Genomic DNA, 24,231 nt, shown 5'->3' on the forward strand with positions numbered 1-24,231 from the left:
ACCCCTCACTGCACGGACCTCAGTCCCAATTTCATGGCACGGCCATCACCAGGGGCCCAGCCACAGCCTTGGCCTGTAGGGGCTGCTTCCCTGTGGGCCGGCCCAGAGGGCTTTGGGCTGGGAGGGACCTGAAAGCCCACCCAGCTCTGCCCCATCCAGTTCCACCCCTGGCCATGGTGGTAAAACTTTTCACTAGACCAGGTGCTCCACTAGGCAGCAGTTTTACCAAACTTGACACTAAAATCTGGCTTTAGATAAAAGGATAAAAATTCCATGAGAATAGTCAAAAGCTAATTGTAAGTGGTACAAGCAAACAGGACTGCAGAATAGGATATTCCACTTGTGTCTGCTGAGAAAGCAGATCCACAACCAGCAGCCCAGGCCACTCCAACCATTCCAGCTGGAAACACACCCTGGGCTGGCCCATCCAGCCAACCCCCTCCCACACAGAAGGAAACGTTGCAAAACACAGGGAGCACGGCCAGGTAAACATTTAAAATTTATTAAACTTTTTGGTCAAAAGAACTGAACAATTATGTACAACCCCACGGATCGGCTCGAGCAGGCGTTGGGAACGCGGTTGGATCAACGCTTCAGCGACCCCCCAGTTCCACATCTCCAGAGTTCCAAAGTGTCACAACCAAGTACAGGCCCGAGCCTTTCCCGGGAGAACCTCAGGCTTTGTCCTTCCCACCTTGCTGGGACCCAGCGGCTCGGGGGCGGTACCGGAGGGGCGGGACGGCCACGGTTTGCTCTTGGGACTGGAACAAGCCCTCGTTCCAGGGAAAACGGAGTGTAACCACACTTGGGGCTGGCTGGGGAAAGCTTGGGGCTCTGGGAAGGAGTTCCCAGGCTGCAGGCACCTGGCAGAGCGCAGCCTCTGGCTGCTGGGGGCTGCTGGACGTGGCCCCGGGCTCATCCGGGGGAAGGGGATGTGATTTAGGCCTCTTTGGAAGAAAAAAAGAACAAAGAAAGAAACAGTACCTAAGGCTTAAAACAAGTGAGCAAGAGAGCTCCAGCAGCTGCTGTCCCGCCAGCCGGGGCTCACCCTGGGCAGCCCAGCCCGGCCCTGCTGCAGCACAGCCCAGAGTGGCTCTGGAACTGCAGTGGGAAATGCAAGATTCTACGCCAAATACTTAAAATAAACTGTTCCCTTTGTGACAAATACTAAAAAGGTTAAAAACCATTAACGCACGTCAGGTCTGTCTCTGGCTGAGGGTGAGATGCACCGGGAAGCTGCATGTTTATCCTCAGAGCAGAGAAGGTGTCGATGTTTTGGTTCCCTCCGTGCAAGGCCGACACTTGGTTAAGGCTGTGGATGTTTCTAGGACCCTTTCCATCTCCTAATTGGCACACACAGAGCCTTTGACAACAAATCCAGTGCAACTCCAACTCTATGACAATGCCATGGAAACTCTAAATTCAGAATCTGAAATACTACACAAAAAAGTTTGTATTAGTCTGCCAAAAACTCGGTGTTTTGGGGCAAACCCTGTCAGAGGTGCCACCAGAACTGTTCTGCACCAGCTCAGGACATGCAATACAAAAAGAAGACTGAATACATCCCTCCAGCTCTAAGAACACGTTTGATAGGCTGTTATTTATTAAGTGGTTTCCACCAGAAGGTGTGGTTATAGGTACAGTTGGTGAGTAAATAGCCATGGACACCTGCCTAGACCCCAGCTCAAGCCCTGCCACTGTGCTCTGAGGTCAGGCCCTGGCCGGGCCCGAGGAGGAATGGACAGGCATCAAGCACGAGAAATGTTCTGAAAGGCCCAAATATTACAGCAGAGAGCGAGAGAGAGAAATTACACTTTTATGACAACTTTTTCTTCTCAGGTGTTAAATTTTTTGGTCTATAAACTGGAAAGGAAGGCTCAGACATCAATAAATACATTTGTTTTGAGTGTTGGCCTCATTGAGCACCGTCCACCAGTTCTGCCTCGGAGGGTCCTCCCCGAAAGGCGCGTGGATGCTCCCACCCCACCGAAGGCAGAACCACGCCAGGAACTCAAAGCCAGGCCAGATGCTCTCCGATAGCTCAAGGGAAGTAAGTGCATCAATGTTCCTCACTGATAGGACAACAAGGCCTTCTGTTACAGATAAACAACTGAGCTGAACTATGTGAGACGAGACTCTGTCCGCGGGCAGCCATCCTTAGTTAATCTTTTCCTGGAATAAATACAAGTTATTGGTGGCAGCTACAGCGATGATGTTCTCCGCGGGGTGCCATGCCGTGTGCAGAATCTTCTTGTTGAAGTCCAGACTGTCAACGGTAATTTCGTCCTTCTTCCTCTTGCCCGTGGTGCACACTTTGCGCGGCTTTAGGATGGCACGAGGCTTGCTGCTCTCCCGGGACGCCTCCAGGGTGGTGTCCCGCTGCGTGCTCCGCTCAAACGTCCGGAAGAAGTTGTTGTAAGATCCAGTCATGATTGTACTGGTTCAAGGAAAAGGAAGGCACACCTCGTAAGAGATAAAATCCACCCCCTCCTCAGTCTCACACGTGAGCGTCAGACCATGCTCATCACCAGGCCACGGCATTCCAGTGCTCTCCTCTCCACTGGACACCTGCTCCATTCCTTGGGGCTTGAGCACTGCTTCCAGTGCAACACTTCACTTTCAGCAGGTGCTGCCCTGCTGTCCCCTCCTGCCACTGGCACTCAGCTGCAGTGACACTTGGTTCAGCTGCACGTGAGCAAAGCAGGCTTTCCTGGTGCTCCTCTATCCCTTTGTCCCTTGACAACAGAAGTCAGACTGGTTTGCCTAAAAGGGACCCCAAATCCCCCCCAGTGCCACCCCAGCCATGGCAGGGACACCTCCCACTGTCCCAGGGTGTCCCAGTGTCCAGCCTGGCCTTGGGCACTGCCAGGGATCCAGGGGCAGCCACAGCTGTGCCAGGGCTGCCCACCCTGCCAGGGAACAATTCCCAATTCCCAATCTCCCATCCAGCCCTGCCCTCTGGCAGTGAGAGCCATTCCCTGTGTCGCAGCACTCCAGGCCCTTGTAAACACTCTCCAGTTTCTTGGCTCCTTCAGGTACTGTGAGGCCACTCTGGAGCTTCCCCTCTCCAGGTGAACAGCCTTTCAGGAAGAGCCTGAATAGGCTCTCCCAGCCTTTCCTCCCAGCAGAGCTGCTCCATCCTCTGATCATCCGGCGCCTCCTCTGGATTCTCTCCAGCAGCTGCAGGTCCCTCCTGTGCTGGGCTCTGCAGGTGGGGATCACCAGGAGCAGCCCTGGCAATGCTGTTGGTGTGCCCTGGCCAGGCTGAGCCCCTCCCGCACCCCCAGCCCTCAGGCTCACCTGTCGGAGCCGTTCCAGCAGCACTCGAACTTGTCGAAGATGCAGTCGTTCTCGTAGAGGGAGCACAGCTTGCTGCGCAGGTACTCGTGCACCTGGGGAAGGGACACGCGTTGGACGCGCACGCGGCCACGGGGACAGAGGGGACGGCTCGGCACGCGTCCTGCTCTACCTGGTAGGTCTCCACGGGCCTGTTCTCCATGTTGAGGTCCCACACCTTGACAGACAGGTAGTCTCTTGTCATCATGTATCGCCCGCTGTGGCTGAATTTCACATCAGATATCGAGGATATTATTTCTGAAAAAAATGATCTGCTGCTAGGATCTTCAGGTTCCTCAAAAACTGCAGAGAGAACACACAGTTCCACATGAAACCAACGCCGGCTCTTACATGGCCTCCGTGTTTTCAGTACTGGAGAATTTTAAATCAGTCACTAGTTTCTTTGTGAAGGAAGTCGCTGTCAGACACTTCTCAGAAATAATCTCTTTTTTAGCACCGTTGTGCTCTAGGTCACCGGAATGCCAGATGTCCATCTCCAACATTCAACCAGAGCACAGCACCAGCAAACCACAACTCACAGACTTGGGGATCAAACAGAGCAGCAAACTGCAGTGGGTACTGTAACCATCACACCTGATCTACACATCAGCCACAACAGCAGCAGGTGGGAACAGCAGGGACCCCAACACCAGCAGACCACTGGACCATGTCCTTCCTTTAGCTCTGAACCGCAGCTGTACTAAACAAACCCTGAAATGTGAGCAGCTACATTTGCAACACGGTTTGTGTGACTTTAGAGAGCAGATCAACATGTGCTGTTTAAATCCACAAGTCAACCTCTGAAATCAGAGATTCCTGATCCAGGCTACCCAGATCTCACTCATTTTTGAAAGACCCCTTGTAGCAGGATGTGATTCAGTCACAAGCAGTTAAAAATAAAGTGCATTTAAGTGATTTAATGCAACACTGAACCAGATCAGTGGGGTGGCCTTGCATTAGTCACTTCCCATTGCACAAGTATTTCCCTCTAGCCCAAGAAAGCCCTCTCTGCACTGCAGGAAGCTGGCCTGGCCAATGCTAGAGCTCAGCTCTGCCAGCAGGGAACAGGAATACGTGCCTGTGTGCAAGGCCTGGGCAGGATCCTCATGGCTTCCATAGCAAAGCTTTCTTTCCTCACCTGCTCGTGCTTTGGTGGCTCAGCAGCCAGGGGAGCAGCCACCCTGCATCCCTAGAAACTTCCAGGGCATATTCCTAGGGCATCATGTATTCCTAGGGATTCATCCTATCCTATCCTAGCAGCTGCACTGGTCACAGGGGACAGGGATTCTGGCAGCCCAGTTTGCAATGCACAGAGGTGCAAGAGCTGCCCTGAAGTGGCACGGGGAGAGCAGATGCCTTGAGAGGCAGCCAGCCTGAGTGTGGCCAGCAGACAGGCCTCACTGTGCCCAAAGCACTCATCCCCATCAGTTTATGAGGCACAAACAGGCAAAGAGCAGCCAGGTAGGTGGTGCCTCATGCTACACCTGTGCCCAGGGGTGGCAAGAACAGGACAACTGAGACATGCCCAGCACTGCTGCTCTGGAGCTCCCCAGGGAGATCGGGTCCCCCGGGGCTGGAGGGGAGGAAAGGGCAGGAAAGCAGGAAGGGGGGCACTCACACTTGGAGTGCTGGTCGCACAGCGCTGACGAGCGCATGTCGCACAGGCGGATGGTGCCCTTGCTGCTGCTGTACACAAACACGTTGCAGTGGTGCGGGTGGAACTCGGCCGCCGTGATCACCTCCGTCAGCTCCTCCATGTTGGCCGGCTTGATGTCCACGATGTCTGCCACAGCTGGTCAAGGCCTGCAACGCTTCACACCGGCAGCTCATCGGTGACAGAGCTTAACAATGCCACCCAGGAAACCGGGGCGAGAGCTTCCTTTCCACCCTGCGTAAGGTACAAGAGTGGGGAACAGCCTGGAGAATTGGATTTGACAGGTCACAGAATCCCAGAATGGTCTGGGGTGGAAGGGACCAGGCTGCTCCAGCCCCAGTGTCCAGCCTGGCCTTGGGCACTGCCAGGGATCCAGGGGCAGCCACAGCTGCTCTGGGCACATGTGCCAGGGCTGCCCACCCTGCCAGGGAACAATTCCCAATTCCCAATGTCCCATCTAACCCTGCCCTCTGGCTCTGGGAAGCCATTCCCCTTTGGCCTGTCATTACATACTCTTTTAAAAAAGTGCCTCTCCACTTTTTAAGAAGTGCTTTCTCCATCTCAAATCCACAGATGCTGGGCAGTTTCAGACTCCTGGCGTGAAAGAAAATCTCACAAGAATCAAAGTCCAGCAAGCCTCCCTAAGCCTCCTTCTTAATGCTTCCTGTTGCACACCAAATAAACCTCATCGCTTTACCTAAAGCTTTGGAAAACCTGATTTAAAACTTTGGAAACTGACCTGTTTAGGCATCAGTACTCCTGCAACTTTTATTTTACTGCAGATTTGTCAATGTAAAGCACTCTGTTAGTTTTAGTTGCAGAGGTTTGCAGAAAGATCTGAAAATTACTTCTGCAGTTAATGGTATCATTTGACATGAAAAAATATTGAGATTTGGTTTCAAGAGAAGTCACTTGGTTAAGAAACCACAAACTTTGAAGGAAGTATTCACAGTAACAGAGGATCTACTGTTCATATCCAAAAACTGTTATTTAACCTGATTGAACTTCACAAGTTAGGGATGCTCCCACAATTCCTCAATTTCTCCTTAGAAATCAAACCCTCTCTGATGTTTCTACTGACAGCTTTCCACTGGAGGCATGCTTGCCCTCAGCAAAGACTGAGCATCCCAGAGCCTGCTTTCACTGCATTACACCTCCAGACTTCAGAAATTCTCTTTGAAGCCCTGGCTTCAAACACCCACTCTAATTAGTACCATGAGGTGATTCTCAATCACAGGCAGCTGAGCTGCACCTGCCGTGCAGGGGGCACCAAAGGATACTAAAGCTCCTGTTGGTGACCTCCAGGTGCCAGAGGTTGATGCGGAGGTCGTCGGCAGACAGGTACGTGGCGTAGTCACTGTTGACAGAGATGGAGTTGATGTGGTAGGTGTGGGCGTTGGCGAAGGTCCTGCGTGGGCTGGCCTCCACCATCAGGTCCATGGGCTTCAGCGTTGGCACCTGGGCGGGCACAGAGCACAGGGGCTGGGCACAGGGTCACTGCTGATCCCCATGGGGTCACTGCTGACCCCCACAGAGTCACTGCTGATCCCCTCACATCACCCAGCACAGGGTCACTGCTGACCCCCAGACATCACCCAGCACAGGGTCACTGCTGATCCCCACGGGGTCACTGCTGATCCCCAGACATCACCCAGCACAGGGTCAGTGCCTTAGAAAGGACCCTCCAAATTGAGTCCGTTCCCCCAGCCCTGCTGAGGCTGCCACCACCCCCTGTCCCAAGTGCCACAGACAGCTGTGAAACCCCTCCAGAGATGGGGATTTTACCCCTCTGCCCTGGCCCACAAATCCAGCCTGTTCAGTTTCCCCTGCAGAGCTTCCTGCCCCCCAGCAGATGCACATCCCACTCACGTTCCATCCTCTGTCAACTCAGCGGCCGCCCTCGATCTCCTCAGCCAGGTCATCAATAAAGACCTTAAACAGAACTGGCGCCAACACTGAGCCCTGAACCCCACAGCTTGTTTGATGGCAATTAATTAATTGCACTGCACAGATTTCTGTATTGATTTGGTGACTAAACACTTCTGAAATCCACTGAGCACAAAAAATAGGGAGAGAGCACATGGATGCTGACTTTGGACACTGCCAACAGGAAACCTCCCAGCCAAAGCCAGCCCTTGGTGCCTCACCCAACAGCACATGGGCTGTGTTTGTAAACAAACCCTTAGAAATGTCCCCAGACCTTGGATGGCTGCTCAGGAAACTGGCAAGAGCACTCTCCAAGAAAACTCCCAATTTGCTCATGAACAGTCAGCAGGAATTCAGGCACACCTGGATGTCCTGCTCCCACAGCCAGCTGAGCTCAGGGGTGCCTAAGGTAACCTGTGCTCCTGGAACAAGGACCGATCCAGCCCAGAGCTGCCTCCCTGCCTTCCTGGCCTGTATCTCCCAGCCTGTTTGCACCAACTGACGACTACAATTAATCCATTACTTTTTATCAGGCCACTGTCCTATCTCAGCAGAGTGCTCCCAGCCTGGCTGTGACAGCACAGGTGCACCAATGGGAAAGATCAGGAATGGGACTTGGAAATGCCATGGTCTCTGTGTGAAGTGCTGCTTCTCCTCCATGGCCACGTCCCCATGAACATGGGCACTGTGTTTCTGTAACAAAACCTGCCAAGAGAGCCCCAGAGCTCTGTACACTCCGGCTCTCCAAACCCTGAGCACTTTAACACATGAAGGTACCTCCAGGTGAGGATTTTCCTCCAGCCAGCTCTTGTTCAGATGTAGCTCATCCATCAGCCCTTCTCCTAGGCTGCAAGGGCTGCAGGCCAGAGCAGCAGAGAGGGCAGGGGACTGACAGAGAGGTTCTGCTGCTGCCGCTGCTCCCCCCGTGCAGGACAGTGCCTTAAGGAGCCCAAAATGCCTCTCCAGAGCCCCAGCTGGTGCCTGCTCCAGCAGGGCAAGGCAGCAGAACCCAAAACTCCACTGGGACCTCCTTCTACCACTGGATCCTAAGGGATGTAGATGCTCTCATGGAACACTCAATCCAACCCTGGCTTGCACACACTGAGGCAATGGAAATCCTTTCCCAATGCATTTTGTACACCCAAAGCTTCTGCTCGACATTCAGCTTTGGCAAAAGCAAGACAAACCCCAAGAAATGCCTCCAGCTGAAGTCTCTACCATGGAGGGGGGCTTTGAGAGCATCGAGAGCCTCAGTTCTGCCCCTGCTGATGGTGGAACAACATGAAACCCCAGGAAAACCTCCAACCCCACCTTTCATTTCTTGGGCTCCTGCTCCAAATGATCCCAACCCTACCACTACAGCATGTCCAAGACTATTCCAATGCACATTAGGTTACACAAATGCCTGGAACTTGCTCTAACAAACAGACCTTCATCCAGCCACAGAATAACCTATTCCAATTTTTGACTCATCCTCTTAGAAATACAGTATTATAATGAAGTTTTCCTCAAGCTTCCCAGAGGAACTTTTTAAAATAGTTTTTATATATAAGAATAACATGAAGTGTCTCCATTTTTTCTGAAGGTTTCAATGAGTCTGACACAAATACCATTTGTGATTTGCACATTTCAGTTTGGTAGCACAAAGACAGAGAAGAGCATGCAGAGAGATACACAAAGTCAAAGAGCAGAGACGTACCCGTAGTTCTGTGACTCGGCAAGGCTCCCTAAGTCTTCCATCTTCATCTTTTAAATTATAACCTTCAGCTCGTTTATCCCTTTCACTTATTTTCCATAGTTTAATAGTTTTATCTAAAACCAGAAAATTCACATGCTTGAGAACAGATTGAATACAAAATCAAATCAGTAAACGTGCACTCAGCAGAGAGGACATGAGTGACCTGTCTGCATTTCCCCTGCCTGCAGCACAAGGACCCTGACCGAGCTCTTTACCCACAAGGTGAGGTGCAGTTTGAATAAGATCCCAGTTTTTGCCACAGAATAGTTTAGGCTGGAAAATACCTTTAAGACATGAGTCTAACTGTTCCCACTAACCCATGTACCCAGTTGTACAATTTCATTTACACATGCTCCATGATGCCCCAAAACTAAACAGACCCAATATTCACAAAGCCAACATTACAATCAAGACATATTTTGCATGTAATTAGAGAAGACATTAAAACAACCCCAAAATATGTCAGAAAAAAACCCCAAGTGTATGACAGGTGAGACAATATCCCAAAGACAAAGTTCTTTGTGCAAATAAAGGGCCCTTACCATTTGTAGACAGCAGGAAGTGAGCAGCATTCTGTTGTGGTAACCACCTAATTTTATTAATTTTTTCCTCAATTTCTAGACTTTTCAAGTAGTCAAACTCAGGCTCATGACTCTGGAAGGTACTGTAAACATTGTATTCTCCCCGAGAGAGAGGACGGCTTTTAGTCTGCAAGAAAAAGAGCATTTCTTGAGGCTGGTAGCACTGGGTCCCTCAGAAATGGCCCACACAAAACAACCGCTAGAAACCGTCAATCAAATGTCAGCTTTTACAACAGCTCTTGAATTTTGAATCTTCAGACTACGGTATTGTACCCAGTTTAGCATCAATACAGTGCACACAGCCCTTCCTCTTTAGAAATGTAGGTTTATGTATAAATAAATATCTGGGCACCCTTCAGGCTTTGCTAGTCTCATGTGGTGGGTGTGGGAGCAAGGAACAGAGAGCAAAGTCCCAAGGTTCCCCAGATTTGCATTATCAGGTTTGAGGCAATCTGTTATCAGGCTTTCTGAGTAAGTTGGTGTCAGTGGTTTGTGGTGCAGAACAGCCCCAGGGGTGCAGTTTGCCCTGCAGTGTCTCACAGCTGTGGAGTTTCCACACTCTCACTGAACTCTCAGACTTTACATGATTTTACTCCCCATGCATCATTGACTTGTAAGAATTTGGGCAGGTTCCTCTCACCTGACCCCCTCCAGAAGTTCCCTGCACTCAGGGTGAGCTGCCTCGGCACTGGTGCTTTCCCTCTCTACTCACACGTTTGGCTGGAGTAATTGCTGCTGGCAAGTGAAGTCAAGCCCTATGAGCCCAGGGCATGATGCAGAGCATTCCAGGGTGCTTTCCCAAATCCCAAGTGTCTGGGGAGCTGTACAACCACCCTTAGCTGTCACTCACCTAGTGAACCGAATCTTAAATACAAACTGGGGAAAATATATGGTTATTATTTTAAGGTTCCAGCCTTATACACTTATTGTAGATTCTTTCCTGCAGTTTTGCACAGTACAAAAGAAACGTCCCTCATTCCCAACTCTTCCTCAGTTTCCATGTGTGTTTCCCTGTGTTCCCTGGGAGACAGCTGAACATTGCTGTGTGAACAGCCTGACCTGGGCTTTGTTTTCCCCTCTCTGAGAAGTGCCACGACAGGCAGGTTTTGCCTTACGGAACAACTGAGAGCCAACCCATAACAGCCCCCCTCCAGATCAGGCAAGGCCAAGATCCTGAGAAGTGCAGGGTGTGCCTGAGGCACCTCTGACCTTATCTCTGGCCCTAGTTAAGCCTCTGGCCACCCCAGTAAATGATGAATGAGCCTGGGGCCGTGTGGGTGCAGCCAGGTAACATTTCAGTGCTGCTGGCACCTCACTGCTCCAGAGCCTCCCAGAACAACCAGAGAGGCACCTGTGGCACAGCCTGGGACCAGCAGCACACTGAGCACAACACTGGCCAGGTGTTCATTAACAGAACATCATCTGAGCCCCACAGGGAGAAGAGGGGCTCTGCTAGAGAAATCCCACAGCACCCGGAGATCTCTAATATTCATGTACAGACAAGCTGAATTAAAATTCCTTTATTAATTCTGGTATTTCTGACCCAGGAGGATGCTCAAACCCTCAAATTCCCTTCAACTCCTCAAAGGACAGAATATGCAGACACTTTGGTGAGAACTGCCATGTGGAATACTGACGTTTTAAAGAACACAATCCCAGATTCCTCCCAGAGATGACAATTACTTTTCAGCACTTGGGGTACATTTCCATCCCCACTGCTGCTCGGGATATCCCAGCTCAGGATGAACACACAGGAACATTACAGCACTGTCACACAGCTGAACTCATGAAGTGGAGCTGTGGAAGTGCAGGAGGGACAGTGCTCCCCCTCTCTGATGGGAAATGCTCAAGTGTTTCTGGAGAAGTGGCTGTTTCCACTGCTTTTAAATCCTCAAACAAATTTTAACTACCTTATCCTGTAGTTCTTGCAGCTTATTTCCTGAACTTCTTTTACATTCTCTCCCAAAGCATTGTGATTTATCTTAGGTCAGCTTGACCCAGTGGAAAAATTCAGGAGAAAGTCCAAATTCTGCAAAGCGACACTGAGGACACCAGGTAAATATCAAGAGCTCACTTGGATTTTGGGGACTTTTTTTTTGGAAGGAGGGAGGGGAACCCTCACGAAACCAACTTACCAAGTACAGCACAGGGCAGATACTTACAAAAGTGTCTAACTTGGGGTTTTCTGAGAAAACTCTCCATTTAAATATCGGGGCATGAACAGATGAAGTGAGACTGTGCAACACAAGAACAGTGTAGTAACAACACTTTTGTTTTTTGAGTCACTGACCTCTTGTTCCCTTTGAAATATAACCACTCTGCCACCTTTGTCTCCTGTTGCAAGAAGATCACCAGTGTAATTAAATTCAACTGTTGAAATTATATCAGCTGTAAAGAGAACAGAAATAAACCAGCACTGTAATGTGGAAAGCAAATCAAGGAGTTCCAAGACTTGAGCACAAAAAAAAAAAGCATTACAACTTGTATTAATGCAAGGACAAAATTCTTCATTTACATCCCCAAATGCAGCCATGTTTCAAAGCCTGACACACTTTTACTGACAAGCTAAAACACTTACTCATTCCTCAGTGCAGGCCTTTAGTCACCTGAAGTACACTGGCTTAGGAACCCAAGGTGTGTGTGCTGCCTGTGGGCAGTGTCCATGGGGATATCCCTGCCCTGAGCTCCCCCAGGTGTGTGTGCTCCCCCTGAGCTTTATCCATGGGGACATCCCTGCCCTGAGCTTTATCCATGGGGACATCCCTGCCCCTGAGCTTTATCCATGGGGACATCCCTGCCCCTGAGCTTTATCCATGGGGATATCCCTGCCCTGAGCTTTATCCATGGGGATATCCCTGCCCTGAGCTTTATCCATGGGGATATCCCTGCCCTGAGCTTTATCCATGGGGATATCCCTGCCCTGAGCTTTATCCATGGGGACATCCCTGCCCCGAGCCCCCTCAGGGATCCCACCCCAGAGTGTGCATCCTGTCAGGTGTGTGCATGCTGCTCCCACCTGCAGCGTGCCCTGATCCACGTGAGGCTGAGGCACACCTGCCTTCCCAAGCCAAGCACTCAGGGAGTTAGTAACTTCAGGAGCCCGGAACAGGCAGCTTTGCTTGGCCAAAGGTGGAAAATAGAAACAAAATTGTTCAGCTGAGCTTCCTGAACCGGCTCCCGGCAGAAGCGTCAGCCAGGACACATGGAAGCAGGAGGGCAAAGGAAGAAACCCCCTGGGGCTGGAGAGAGGCCAGTGCTATCCCCCAGAGCAGCCCCAGCCCCTCTGGGAGGTGGCAATAAAGAAATCATTGCCACTGAACAACCCCAGCCAAGGGGAGGTGAGATAAGGAGCTGGAAATGTCTGTCCTGGGGCTGGGGCAGATGGTAACAAACCCGACAAAGCACTCAGCAAACACTGCTCCTGCTCACATCAAATATTGCATTTATGATGCAGATAGCAAAATTCTGAGGTTTGAAGTGTATCATATCAATTAGTTCCAGAGTGTGCAATTGGAGACTCCCTGGAAACTCCTTTCCTGTATTGATCTTGATGTGCTATCTTTGAAATTCCTTTCAATAATGCCCCACTCTCACGAGGAAGGAGATTAGAAACACTAACAAGTTTTCTCAACATAAATTCATTTTTCATCTTTTATCAATGATGCCCTTAAAAGTTTTTTCCTAGTATGGAGAGATAATGATTTACTTTCTGGATTAAAAATATTTAGAACAACTAAATAAATGAGTAAATATAATCTTTCTACAGATTATATGCCAGATTTATGCCAGCCTTCAATATCACATTACTAACCAGCTTTTGGACACATCCAGTTTTATAGTCACCTTTCTTTAAATGGAATTACTAGTCAATTATCAGTTATTATTAATTATACACAGGGATTTTAGAAGACACCCTGGAGAAGCAGGAAACCAAGGAAAAAGAAACAAACTGAGAAGGTAAACAATCAGTGAAGCGACTTCACTGAGAATTTTATGACATTTTCAGTACTCAGATAGGAAGAAGCCCTTGAGTTATGGCAGTTTATTAATAGCAAAACTAATATTCCACTACTACCCTCACCTGCAAGCCCTTCTAGCAAGGATCCCTTTTACCCTTGGAGATTCAGGATGAACAGCAGGAATAAATGCCTCCTTAGCACATACAATTCTTTCAAAGTCACAAAAGCTACTTTTCCATTTTATTTTAGAAAAAGAAGAAGTTATTATTAGCTTCTCCCATTTTCTACTGGAGTATTCACACAATTATTTGCTCAAAATGATCTGTGTACCATTTTTGTTTCCCAAAAATGCCCAAACCAGCTGCTGCCACAGCCATTATTCCCCAGCAGTGCTACCCAGACAAACAGAATCCTGGCTGGAAACGCACCAAAACACAGACACTACCCAAATTCCATGGCTTGAAACAAGAAATGCAGGGAGAGGAGGGGAAAGAAGATGCACTGAAATAGTCTGTCACCAACATGCTCTAGGGAACAGGGAACTGGGGGGGCACAGCAGGACAAAAATAGAGACGCTTCCTTCAAATATTTTCTAAGTTACAAAATTAGGAAAATGAGCAAATACCTGCTTTAATAGTCCTGTACTTGTTTTATCCATAAATGCATGAATTATAAAGTTTTCCCTATTGGCACGTTTAATTGAAGCAGATCAATCTCCCAAATCATTCCACCCACTATCCTCAGCACTCTAACTAATCTCAAAGCAGGTGAAATAAAAAAAAAAAATATTCCAAGACTCCAAGTAAAGCACAGAATGAATTCCAAACCATTCCTGTTCTGCTCAACACTTCACCCACCTACATTTGCTCCTCACTTCCAAGTCACCTTAAAACTTTTAGGAAAGAACAAAGCAAACCTCTGCAGGCTCTTCATCATTGCATTAACTCTGGGATTTCTAGGATTTTTTATTAGATGTCATAACTTCTTCTCAGGTATACAAGGACCAGTCTTATCCCCCTGCCTTACCTTCAGCCTCTTCTCCATGCCAGCAGAGTAACTCCCAATGGAATGTGGGGAAGGGTGAGCAAAGCCAAAGCAGTGTGATATTTGCTCACGGACAGCACACCAAGGCTCTTCCCAGGTCCTGCTTTTCTAGAAACAGAGGTTTGTCCAGCTGTCCCTCCAGTTCTGTCCCTGTGGGGCTGGGACTTGCTCTGCACCCATGCAGATCCTCCTCCTGTACCCAGGGAGGGAGGGCAGCAATCCCTGGGACTTCACAGTAACATACAAGGCTGGCCATGTTTCTTTCCAGACAAGAAAAATTCACATTTAGCCTCACTTCTGGAAATGAGTTCCAACTTGGTTACACTGCATCCAGAGGAGAACCTCTGAGCTGTTTTCACAGTGTGTATTAAAAGGATTGCTGGCAACTACACCGTGATTCTGTACCCCCAAACAAGAGCACTGATCACTTCCATGGGTAGGAAACACCATCCCAACACATCAGAGGCCACAAATCCAGCTCTGCAGTAATGTGGTGGAGCCCACTGCCTGCCTCAGGACAGCCCTGCAAGCCCTGACAGATGTGACAAAGCTCAGTTTGAGCGCTCTGAGCCTTTCACCATCCCTGCTGAGTGCAAACCTCCCTATAAACAACTCCTGCCAGAATTCTGGGGAGCTGACAGCCTCCAGAGCCTCCTGGGCAAGCTCTGCTGGGAGAAGGGAGCTGGGGTGGCAGAGACCAGCTTTTGTTAGGATTTGGAGACGACAGCAAGCTTATACCTGCAAACTAACTTAATCCCCCCAGGATTCATCCTGGGTATTTCTGACACCGCTATCAACGCCCGGGCTCTCAGCTGAGGTAATGGAGAATGCAAAGAGATCCACAACATCTACATCAGGTGCCTAAAATTAGCTCCTGTGAACTTTTCCTCTCTAAGCTGCCTGTGCATGGCTGCTCTGGTTAAAACCCAAACCTGAAAACATGGAATTACCTGATGGCTCACACAGGAGAGAAGGAATTTGCAGCTGCAGCTTGCACTCAGGACCAACACTAATGAGACATGGTCAGCACCACTGCCTCTCATCCTCCCGAGCTGCTCAGAGCCTTTTGTCACAAACCCACTCCTCAGACATGGAGTGAAAAGGAACCAAACACTCACAGCTTTCTAACAGCACCTGAAAAGGAGTCTGTTCCAGCTTCCAGGGCATTCTAACCTAGAATTTTCCAAATATGTAATGGACAACATACCACTTCAGCACAAAGCCTGAACAATGCCTGCCTGCACACCTGGCCCCTGTCCTGCTCCCCAGAGAGGAGTCTGAATGCACAGCCCCATTTCCCATGGCCCATCCTGGGACCAAGGCAGGAACTTCTGTAAGGCCCAGGGAAACCTCTGCAGAGGCTCCTGCTTTGAGAGGAAATGGCTGCCCTAGACTGTCAGGGGACAGAGGGAATATTTCTGTGGCTGTGATCAGGCTCAGAGGTGACACACCTTTCCCTCCAACACTGCTATCCTACAAAGCTGGAGTTATCTGTGGCTGTGGGAGGCACTGTGTGGTCTCCTACAGCAAATGGGAAGCAAGCAGAGTGCAGAAGGGATCAGCACAGGTTATGTGCTCCTACACCAACTCAGAGAGCAGGCACTGGGATCCCCCTGGAACGCTGTGCTGAACTGTGTGACACGACATCAGAAGGAACACAACTCTCTTTGCAGCAGACAGGGACAACAGACCATTCTGAGGGACCACGGGTGACAAACACGGGCAGTGAGAACAGCAAGGAGCCACCGCTTCAGAGCAACTCAGGAAAGACTCTTCAAATAAAAAAATATAATAGGAGCAAATAAGATCAGTCAAAAAAAAAGAGCCCCTTTAGAGGGAAGAGGTTATCAAAGAAAATGAAGCAATGTAGAGACCAGCAGCTGCTAAAGAGCAAATCATAGCAAAAACGTTTAAAAACCAAAATCCTATTGGAGCTTAACAAGCTGCAGACACACAGGGCCTCAGAAGTGCTTGTCACTGATGTGCAGTAACTGCACTTCCCAAACACTCCCGGGGACGTGCAGCTGCACTGAGGGCTCTGGGGTGGGCAGAGGGAAGCAGGGTGTGAGGTCAGACAGCTCTGCAGCTGGGATGGCTGCTGGCAGCACCCTGCTCCCCCCTCCTGGTGCTGGGCAGGCGGGCAGTGCTGCCATTGCAGCCACCTCTGCCCCTGAGCCTCTCCCTCCTCCCTGCCCGTGTCACTGACTCGCTGCCAGGTGAAGGAGGGCTGTGCCCTGCAGCCAGGACAGCCAGTGGAACTGAGGGGCCACCCTGTGTGGGGAGGGACCTGCTGTCAGTGCTCCTCAAGTGCTGTTTCCTAACAGCTGATGGAAATCACAATTGTACTGAAACACCAGCCAAGCTCTACAGCTGCCAATAACCACCTGACAATATACACTCACATCCAAGTTATCAGAATATGCCTCCTTATATACTCAATTTGTACACTTCCACTTGCAGGATTTCTTTGAGGAGTTACCACAGGAGTGAGGCGTACCAGAAATCAGGAGAATAAGCCAAAGGGGTATAGTTTTGCTCAGACCAAACTTCCCTCAGCTCACACCGCTAAACACTCTGCCAACCTGAAGTATTTGTAAGGACTAACTATTCTTTTACGCCCTAATACTCACCTCACTTGTGAAATTGGCTTGAATTGCCTTGAGGCACCTGGCAGTGCTTAACTTAAACCAAAATAACTCTGCTTTTGGGACTAACCGAAATCCTTGAACAGACTGAAGGTAAAGCAAGAGCAGGGCACCAGGCAGCCGGGAAGCAGAAGCTCTGTGAGGTCAGTGCTGCTGCTGACAGGCCATGGCAGACTTCAAACATCTTGTTTGGAGCTGTGTGGGAAAGCCTGCCAGCTCCTGGGTGTCCTGGATGCCTGGAGCTGAGCCACCTGGCTCCTGGAGGAGCACGCAGGCTGCTCCGCTGGGAGCAGAGCGTGGATGGACAGACAGACAGGCAGCCAGCAGCAGCACCCTGCTCAGGGGCTGCAGGCACCCTAAGGGATATGCTGAGCACAGCGTGGACAGACAGACAGCCAGCAGCACCCTGCTCAGGGGCTGCAGGCACCCTAAGGGATATGCTGAACACAGTGTGGACAGACAGACAGCCAGCAGCACCCTGCTCAGGGGCTGCAGGCACCCTAAGGGATATGCTGAGCACAGCGTGGACAGACAGACATCCAGCAGCACCCTGCTCAGGGGCTGCCAGCGCCCCCAGGGATGTGCTGAACACAGTGTGGACAGACAGACAGACAGCAGCACCCTGCTCAGGGGCTGCCAGCGCCCCCAGGGATGTGCTGAACACAGTGTGGACAGACAGACAGCCAGCAGCACCCTGCTCAGGGGCTGCCAGCGCCCCCAGGGATGTGCTGAACACAGTGTGGACAGACAGACAGACAGCAGCACCCTGCTCAGGGGCTGCCAGCGCCCCCAGGGATGTGCTGAACACAGTGTGGACAGACAGACAGCCAGCAGCACCCTGCTCAGGGGCTGCCAGCGCCCCCAGGGATGTGCTGAACACAGCGTGGACGGACAGACAGCCAGCAGCACCCTGCTCAGGGGCTGCCAGCGCCCCCAGGGATGGCACAGCACCCCAGAGCTCATGGCAGATGTGAATGCCATCCCCTCCTGCAGCTCAATGTGAGTTTCCTATCAATGGAACCAGACCATGACCTGACAATGGGAGTCCAGTCTCTGCATGGCACCCCAAGAAAGCTGCCTGCTGAGTGTGGGGTGCACAGAGCTGTGTCAGTGCAGGGACAGCCAGACCAGCATGGCACGAAAAGGAGCAGCAAAGCCAGAGCTCAGTTCCACAGATGTGCCCCTCTCCTGCCTGCAGAGCTTGCCCTGCCTTCCCCACAAGCCATGAGAAATTCTGGAGGCTGTTTCTCAGATTCGTGACATAACCCAGTACTCTTTGTGCAAATCTACTGCCTCGGTATTATTTTTTAACCTTTGGAAGACTAATTCCAGTAAGCCCTCTCCTGCTAGAAGTGTATTTAATTAATTCATGCTATTGTTAGTTTTTTTTAAGTAGCTCATAGTGATGGTTTTGGGTGTACTTCCATCAGGAGTTCATAAAAGTCTTAACATGATAAGAGAATTTCAGTTGAAGCTTTCACACCTTCCATCCTTTAAAAAAATAGTGGGTTTTGTCATTTTTCATTAGGCTTTCCCTTCTGCATGCAGCCTGCCTGTCTGCAGGCACCAATCCAGTGGCTTGCACTAATTCCTGTATTCCCACTACCCAAATTGCTTTGTTGTGCATTCCCACTTACAACTCTTCAATTGATACTCACTGCTTATTCCAACTCTTCACCATTCACAAGCTACATCTTACCAAACTTAGCATTTCATCAAAATATAACGAAGGCCTCAGGGAGGGCAAAGAGGCACCTGAGGTCCTGCTCGTGCCAAAGCACTGGCTTTTGAAGAAAATCCCAGCCCAAAGCCAGCTTACAGCCCACCTTCTGCCCTCTGCAGCAAGTGTCACCTCCAGGCATGACCAGTGACAGGGTGACAGCACACAGCACATGGCTCTGGAGTCACTAGCTCCCTGCCTTCCAGCTCTTACAGAAAAAAGACAACATTAAAGCTTGCAACCAATTCTGCACCTCCCTCCATGCAACTGAACCAGACATCACAGAGCTGCACCTCTACTGCAAGGGGTTTTTTTTAAAGCACAAAACCGTGCCTGAATTTCCTTTAAGAACAGAATAGCCAAAGTGAATTCCTGAACCTCACATGAGAACGTTTTAAACCACTGATTTGTAACAACAACTTCTAAAGAACATTTCTAAATCACTTGTAGCTGCACTCAGGATTACAGACTAATTTATTTTTATCAGATGGTGCTTGTCCTTGCTCCTTGTGTTCTGCTTCCTGGCAAACTGCTGAGGTGTCTGACCCAGCCCCTAACAGGCAGCAAAAGCAGGAGAGTTGGCTGAAGTGACGATAACAAGGGATGCCTCAGTTTGGCAGGACAGTCAATCAATACCAGTCACTATCTGGAGAATTTAGAAAAAAAAAGAAATTTATTTCTTGGGTCATTAACTGGAGATACAGCACTGCATCCACAAGGGGTGATGGATTAGATGTGGTAACATCTGGCCGACAGGAATTTGGGCATATCTGTACATTTAATAAACAGATTTACATTTTACTTGCCCCAAAAAAAGAACCTCCCAAAATGGACAAATTTGAACATGGAAAACAAATTCAACACAAAAATCATGGAAGTGATAAAGTCTCTGGCAGCATTTGTATTCTCTATTTAGAAAGGTCTTTCTACAATAAAAAGCAGCCCAAGAATTACAAGTTCCATGGGCAATCAGTGCAAGTTCTGGAGTCACGTGGTTAACTCTAACAGCAAAATTACCACACAATCTTTAATTAGCTTTGTTTTCAAATTGTGATTGTTGCCATCCCTAACATTAAATCTTTCACTCAATCTGTTTAATCCTCCAGTCCTCTTTCCCGAGTCCAACTAAACTTTTCTGTTCTAGAAAAGTCATATCCAAGCCTTTACAAAATCCATATTCAATGTGTGATGGATTACCCTGGTCTCTCAGAAACGGTCAGACTGAACAGTGCCCTTCTCTTTCCTGACACAGAGCCCGAACAGAGGTCAGGGATTAGTCACCGAGGAAAGGCAAGGCACCGACAGGACAAAGAGGAGACAGTGCTTTTCTGTATTAATGCCCCAGTCAGGAAAATCCAGCTGCCACTCTGATACAGCCACTTGTCCCCGGGTTTGTGATGAAGCCAGACACCTGAGAAACAACTATGGAGTATAAGAAGCATGTCAGAATTGCACTGCAAAAGAAAGGATGCTCTGGTAAAGTTGCCTGGCTGACTCCTGAATAAACCTCTAAGAAAATCCAGCAAAATACTTTGCATGGAATAGGCTGGACAGCAACTCATGGTGTCCTCCTCTAGAGAGCTGATTTTTCACAAAATAGACCAAAAATTGACAGCAGTAGCAAGTTTGCAACATCACAAAAATTTATGTGCAATTCGAAGGCTATTTCAAGGCAACAGCTGTCCATCAAGCAGGTTTAGATGTGCAGTTTGGAAAGAGAGGATGTAAAAGATGGTAATGAGTAAATATGTCCCTAACTGAAGCCCAGAATCTAGCTATGTATTTGTACTCTTACTAGGAAATTAAATCTGGGCTGTAATTAGCAAATAAATAGTGCATTTTTTATATTTAATTCCAATTTCAAGGCAAAATGTAACTGGAGGAGAAAGGCCACAAATCAAAACAAAAAATCAAGAAGTCACAAAGCCTGTAAATAGTTCTGGTATTCCCACAGGAAAATGAAACTTTAGTGGTAGTTTTGCAAAAGCAGGTGCTGAATGATTCCTGGAGCTTTCCTGCTCTATGCAAATCCAGGCTGCTCAGGAGTTACCTGGGAAGCAAGATGCCCCCAGGAGCCAGATGTCCCCAGGAATATATCCTTTTCTCATGGAGAACTGACTTTTAGTCACACAGTGACAGGTCCGAGAGAAAAGAACCATTTAAAAAACATACAAGCTACTTAAATACATTTCTACAAGATTTCTGGGAACTTCAGAGCAAGCTACAAACACAGAGAGGGAAGAAAAACGAAGAAAACAACTGAGTGAGCCCAGTTTCTCGAGCAGTTTCCAGTCCATCCCTCCAATGGCCATTATTTTAAATGGAATGCCAAACAAGTGGCATGAAAATGAAAACACTGTCAGCACAATTTCCCCGTAGCAGGCGGCAAGGAAAAATATTTACTGCATCCAGTAACAAAAATAAAATCCCAAACCCAAGCTGAGCACACTCGGCCCTGCAAGTTAATTCACACTTTAGAAAGGAGCGCTGCCAGCCTGGGCAGTTGGAACACAGAAAATTTAGGGGCCAAAAAAGAACTTTCTCATCAGAGTCAGGCAAAACTCCACCCAGGTTCTGCACTCCACAGAAAACACTTTTCCCAGTTAAAACATTTCTTGTTTTCTACTCTGTCCAAAACGTGAAGTGCCTGGAAAGTTTCAGAGAAATGTGAAGGTGTGCCCTTTTTCCCTGCTTAATATCCCTATTTATAGCTCCCAAACGTTAACAAGTGGGAATCAAATCTCTCCACAGCTGCAGGAACCCTTTAAACTGCACTTTTCAATGCAGCACAAATGACAGAGCTGCACTCTCTGTGCGTCAGAGCGAAACTTGACAAGCCTGACAGACTCCACTGGTGTTTCTTTTTTTCCTCTCCTTGTATCGTATCACTGTTGTTACCTTTTATCCTAAGCCCAAAACTGTAGACAGTTATCCTAAGCCCAGAACTGTGCCCAGTTTGGGCTCCTCAGGACAGGAAAGTCAAGGAGAGGGTCCAGTAGAGGCCACAGAGGTCATTTTGGGATGGAGCATCCCTGAGGTGAGGAGAGACTGTGGGAGCTGGGCCTGGCCAGGCTGGAGAAGGGAAGGCTGAGAGGGGACCCCACCAACCCCTCCAGATCTGCCCAGGGCTGCCAGAGGCCGGCGCCAGGACAAGGAGCACCGGCCAGGAGCTGAACCACAGCGAGTTCCACCCAACGTGGGGAAGAACTTCTTCCCCTGGAGGGGCAGAGCCCTGGAGCAGCTGCCCAGGGAGGGGCTGGGGTCTCCCTCTGCAGAGCCATTGCAAACCCTGCTGGCCACGTTCCTGTGTCCCTGCTGCAGGTGGCCCTGCCTGGGCAGGGGCTGGGCTGGGCGATCTCCAGAGATGCCTTCCAACCTCAACTACCCAGAGATTCAGGGATTCACACTAAAGACCCGGAGGAAGGCGCCGTGACTGCTCTGCGATGCTCTACGGGTGGGAGCTCGCTTAGTCATGGCCCACACCCCCCGGCACGGCCGGGGATGCTGCGGCGCTGCCCCGCAGCCGCCGGGAGGGCTCGGCGTGCAGGGGCTCCCCTCACCTTCCGCCACGTCCTCGTCGATCGCCCCCTTCACCTGCAAGAAGCACCACTGCACCTCGTTGTTGCTGCCGCTGCCGTCGCCTCCAGCTCTCGCCACTACTGCGGAGGGAGAAAGGGCGGTGAGAGAGGGAGGGAGAGAGGGGACCCCGCGCCGAGCCCGGCCCGGAGCCCTCGGGGCCGCCGCGCTCCCGCATCACCCGCCGCTGCCGCCCGGCGCGGCCCGGCCTGCGGCCGGCTCCCACGGCCACACGGAGCCGAGCCGCGGCCCATCCCGGCGCGAACGCGGAGCCGAGCGCGGAGCCGAGCGCGGGGCGCGGACACAGACCTGCCATGGCGGGGGGAGCCGCGGGAGCGGGGCCGGGAGCGGGGCCGGGAGCGGGACGGAGCCGCCCGGAGCCGCGGGAGGGTTCGCGGTTTCAAAATGGCGCCCATTGCCGGGCGGCCCGGCCGTGACGTCACCGCCGGCTCCCCTCAGGGAGGGCGGGCCGGGCAGCGAGCGGGGCGGTGATCGCGGCACGGCCGCTACCGGTACCGGCACCAGCGCCGCTACCGGTACCGGCCGCGGCACGGCCCGGCGGGGCGAGCAGGGCGGCGGAGCGGGAGCATGAGCAGCAGGAGGAAGAAGATGAAGTGGTCTTGGTGCTGTGGAGGCGCTCCCCAGGCGGCAGCGGGGGCTCCACGCGCGCTGCTCCAAACGCGGCTTTACGTGAAGGGACGGGGCGGGACCGCCACAGCGGGGAGATAACGCTGTGCCTCCTGATTTATTCCTGCTCGCTCCCTGAAGGGTTAATTGTGATGAGGGAAAAAAAAAAACCAACAAAAGCAATAAAAAACCTCAAACGTGCCTCTGACTCGTTTCCGCCTTCAGCGAGCACCAGAGGCGGGGTGAGGGGAGGGAGGGAGGGAGGGTGGCGGGGGCTCAGGGAGTCAGCGCTGCTCCGGGATTTTGCACAGATTTATCACAGAATCCCAGAGTCACTGGGGCTGGAAAAGCCTCCAGGATCACCGAGTCCCAGCTGTGCCCGGTGCCCACCTTGTCCCCAGCCCGGAGCTCTGGCTGCCACCTCCAGGGATTCCCTGGACACCTCCAGGGATGGGCACTGAACCCTCCCTGGGCAGTGCCAAGGCCTGAGCACCTTCTCAGTGACAGCGTTTCCTAAGCCCGGCTCAGCTCTGGTGTCTCTGACAGCATTTCCTAAGCCCGGCTCAGCTCTGGTGTCTCAGCGACAGCATTGCCTAAGCCCGGATCTGCTTCTTTTCCAAGCACAGATACTGGAAGTTGTCAAGATAAATTTCTGCCCCTAAGTCCGAGAGAACAGAAAGAAATGAAAGTGAATTCTCTATTTGCCCCCAAACCCCTCTGTTAATGTATTCCTGGTCCCTAAGTCCCTTGGAAAGTGGTACAACTTAAAGAACTCTAAGTGCTAGGAAAGGTGACAGATCTGCATTTTTGTTTCTTAGTCTGAGGTGGTTTCCTAAATCCTCTTGGTTGTAAGAAACACAAGGAAAGTGGTTGGTAAACAGACGTGGTTAATTGTGATCTTGAACCCAGATGAGTGAAGAACTTACAGAGTAAGAGTCTTGTTAGGGACAAGTAAATCTCTCTGGTGGGAGTCTTTATTTTACTGAATGAAATTTTACCTGGAGGTTCTCTGGGATTTTCCTGTGGAAGGACTAAAGTCTAGCGCTTGCCTGAGTTCAGGACGGTTCCTCTCAGAGACATTTCTGCTCTGGGCTTGCAGCCTGTTCTTGGTAATTTAGATTCAGAAATGCGTTTGACTCAAGATTTAATTTCTTGCTATGACATCTGTACCCATTTATAAATTCATTACTTGATTTGTGTTTATTCCTTATGCCGTGTGTTGTGTATCAAGTGTTTAAATAAAATAATTTTTTACTTAGTCTCTTGGCTGTCTCCTCTGTAGCTGTAGGAAAGTCATCCTGAAGGGCAAAGAATGCCTTTAAACCTTGCCCTTTGGCAGTGGGAAGTCCTTCCCTGTGCCCTGCCACTCCAGGCCCTTGTAAATCATCTCTCCCTGGTTTCTTGTGGGCTCCTTCAGGTGCTGTG

General features: G+C 50.3%; 1 protein-coding gene across 2 annotated transcripts; it reads right to left on the reverse strand.

Moving 5' to 3' along the window:
* Positions 1 to 486: 486 nt before the first annotated feature.
* On the reverse strand, positions 487 to 22,589 carry PPP2R2D (protein phosphatase 2 regulatory subunit Bdelta). Of its 2 annotated transcripts, none has more exons than XM_063162962.1 (10): positions 22,489 to 22,589; positions 22,164 to 22,262; positions 11,526 to 11,623; positions 9,197 to 9,362; positions 8,616 to 8,728; positions 6,271 to 6,448; positions 4,955 to 5,119; positions 3,470 to 3,639; positions 3,301 to 3,392; positions 487 to 2,437 (listed from the first exon to the last, which is right to left on the reverse strand). In XM_063162962.1, exons 1-10 carry the CDS (start codon positions 22,493 to 22,495, stop codon positions 2,158 to 2,160), a joined length of 1,368 nt encoding a protein of 455 aa, XP_063019032.1. In that variant the 5' UTR covers positions 22,496 to 22,589; the 3' UTR covers positions 487 to 2,157. The 2 variants fall into 2 exon arrangements, with proteins under 2 accessions (XP_063019032.1, XP_063019034.1); XM_063162964.1 differs by having other exon boundaries at positions 22,164 to 22,259; positions 22,489 to 22,582.
* Between the last annotated feature and the right edge of the window lie 1,642 nt (positions 22,590 to 24,231).

This window comes from Melospiza melodia, chromosome 9 (assembly GCF_035770615.1).
Source record: "Melospiza melodia melodia isolate bMelMel2 chromosome 9, bMelMel2.pri, whole genome shotgun sequence".
Classification (NCBI taxonomy): domain Eukaryota; kingdom Metazoa; phylum Chordata; class Aves; order Passeriformes; family Passerellidae; genus Melospiza; species Melospiza melodia.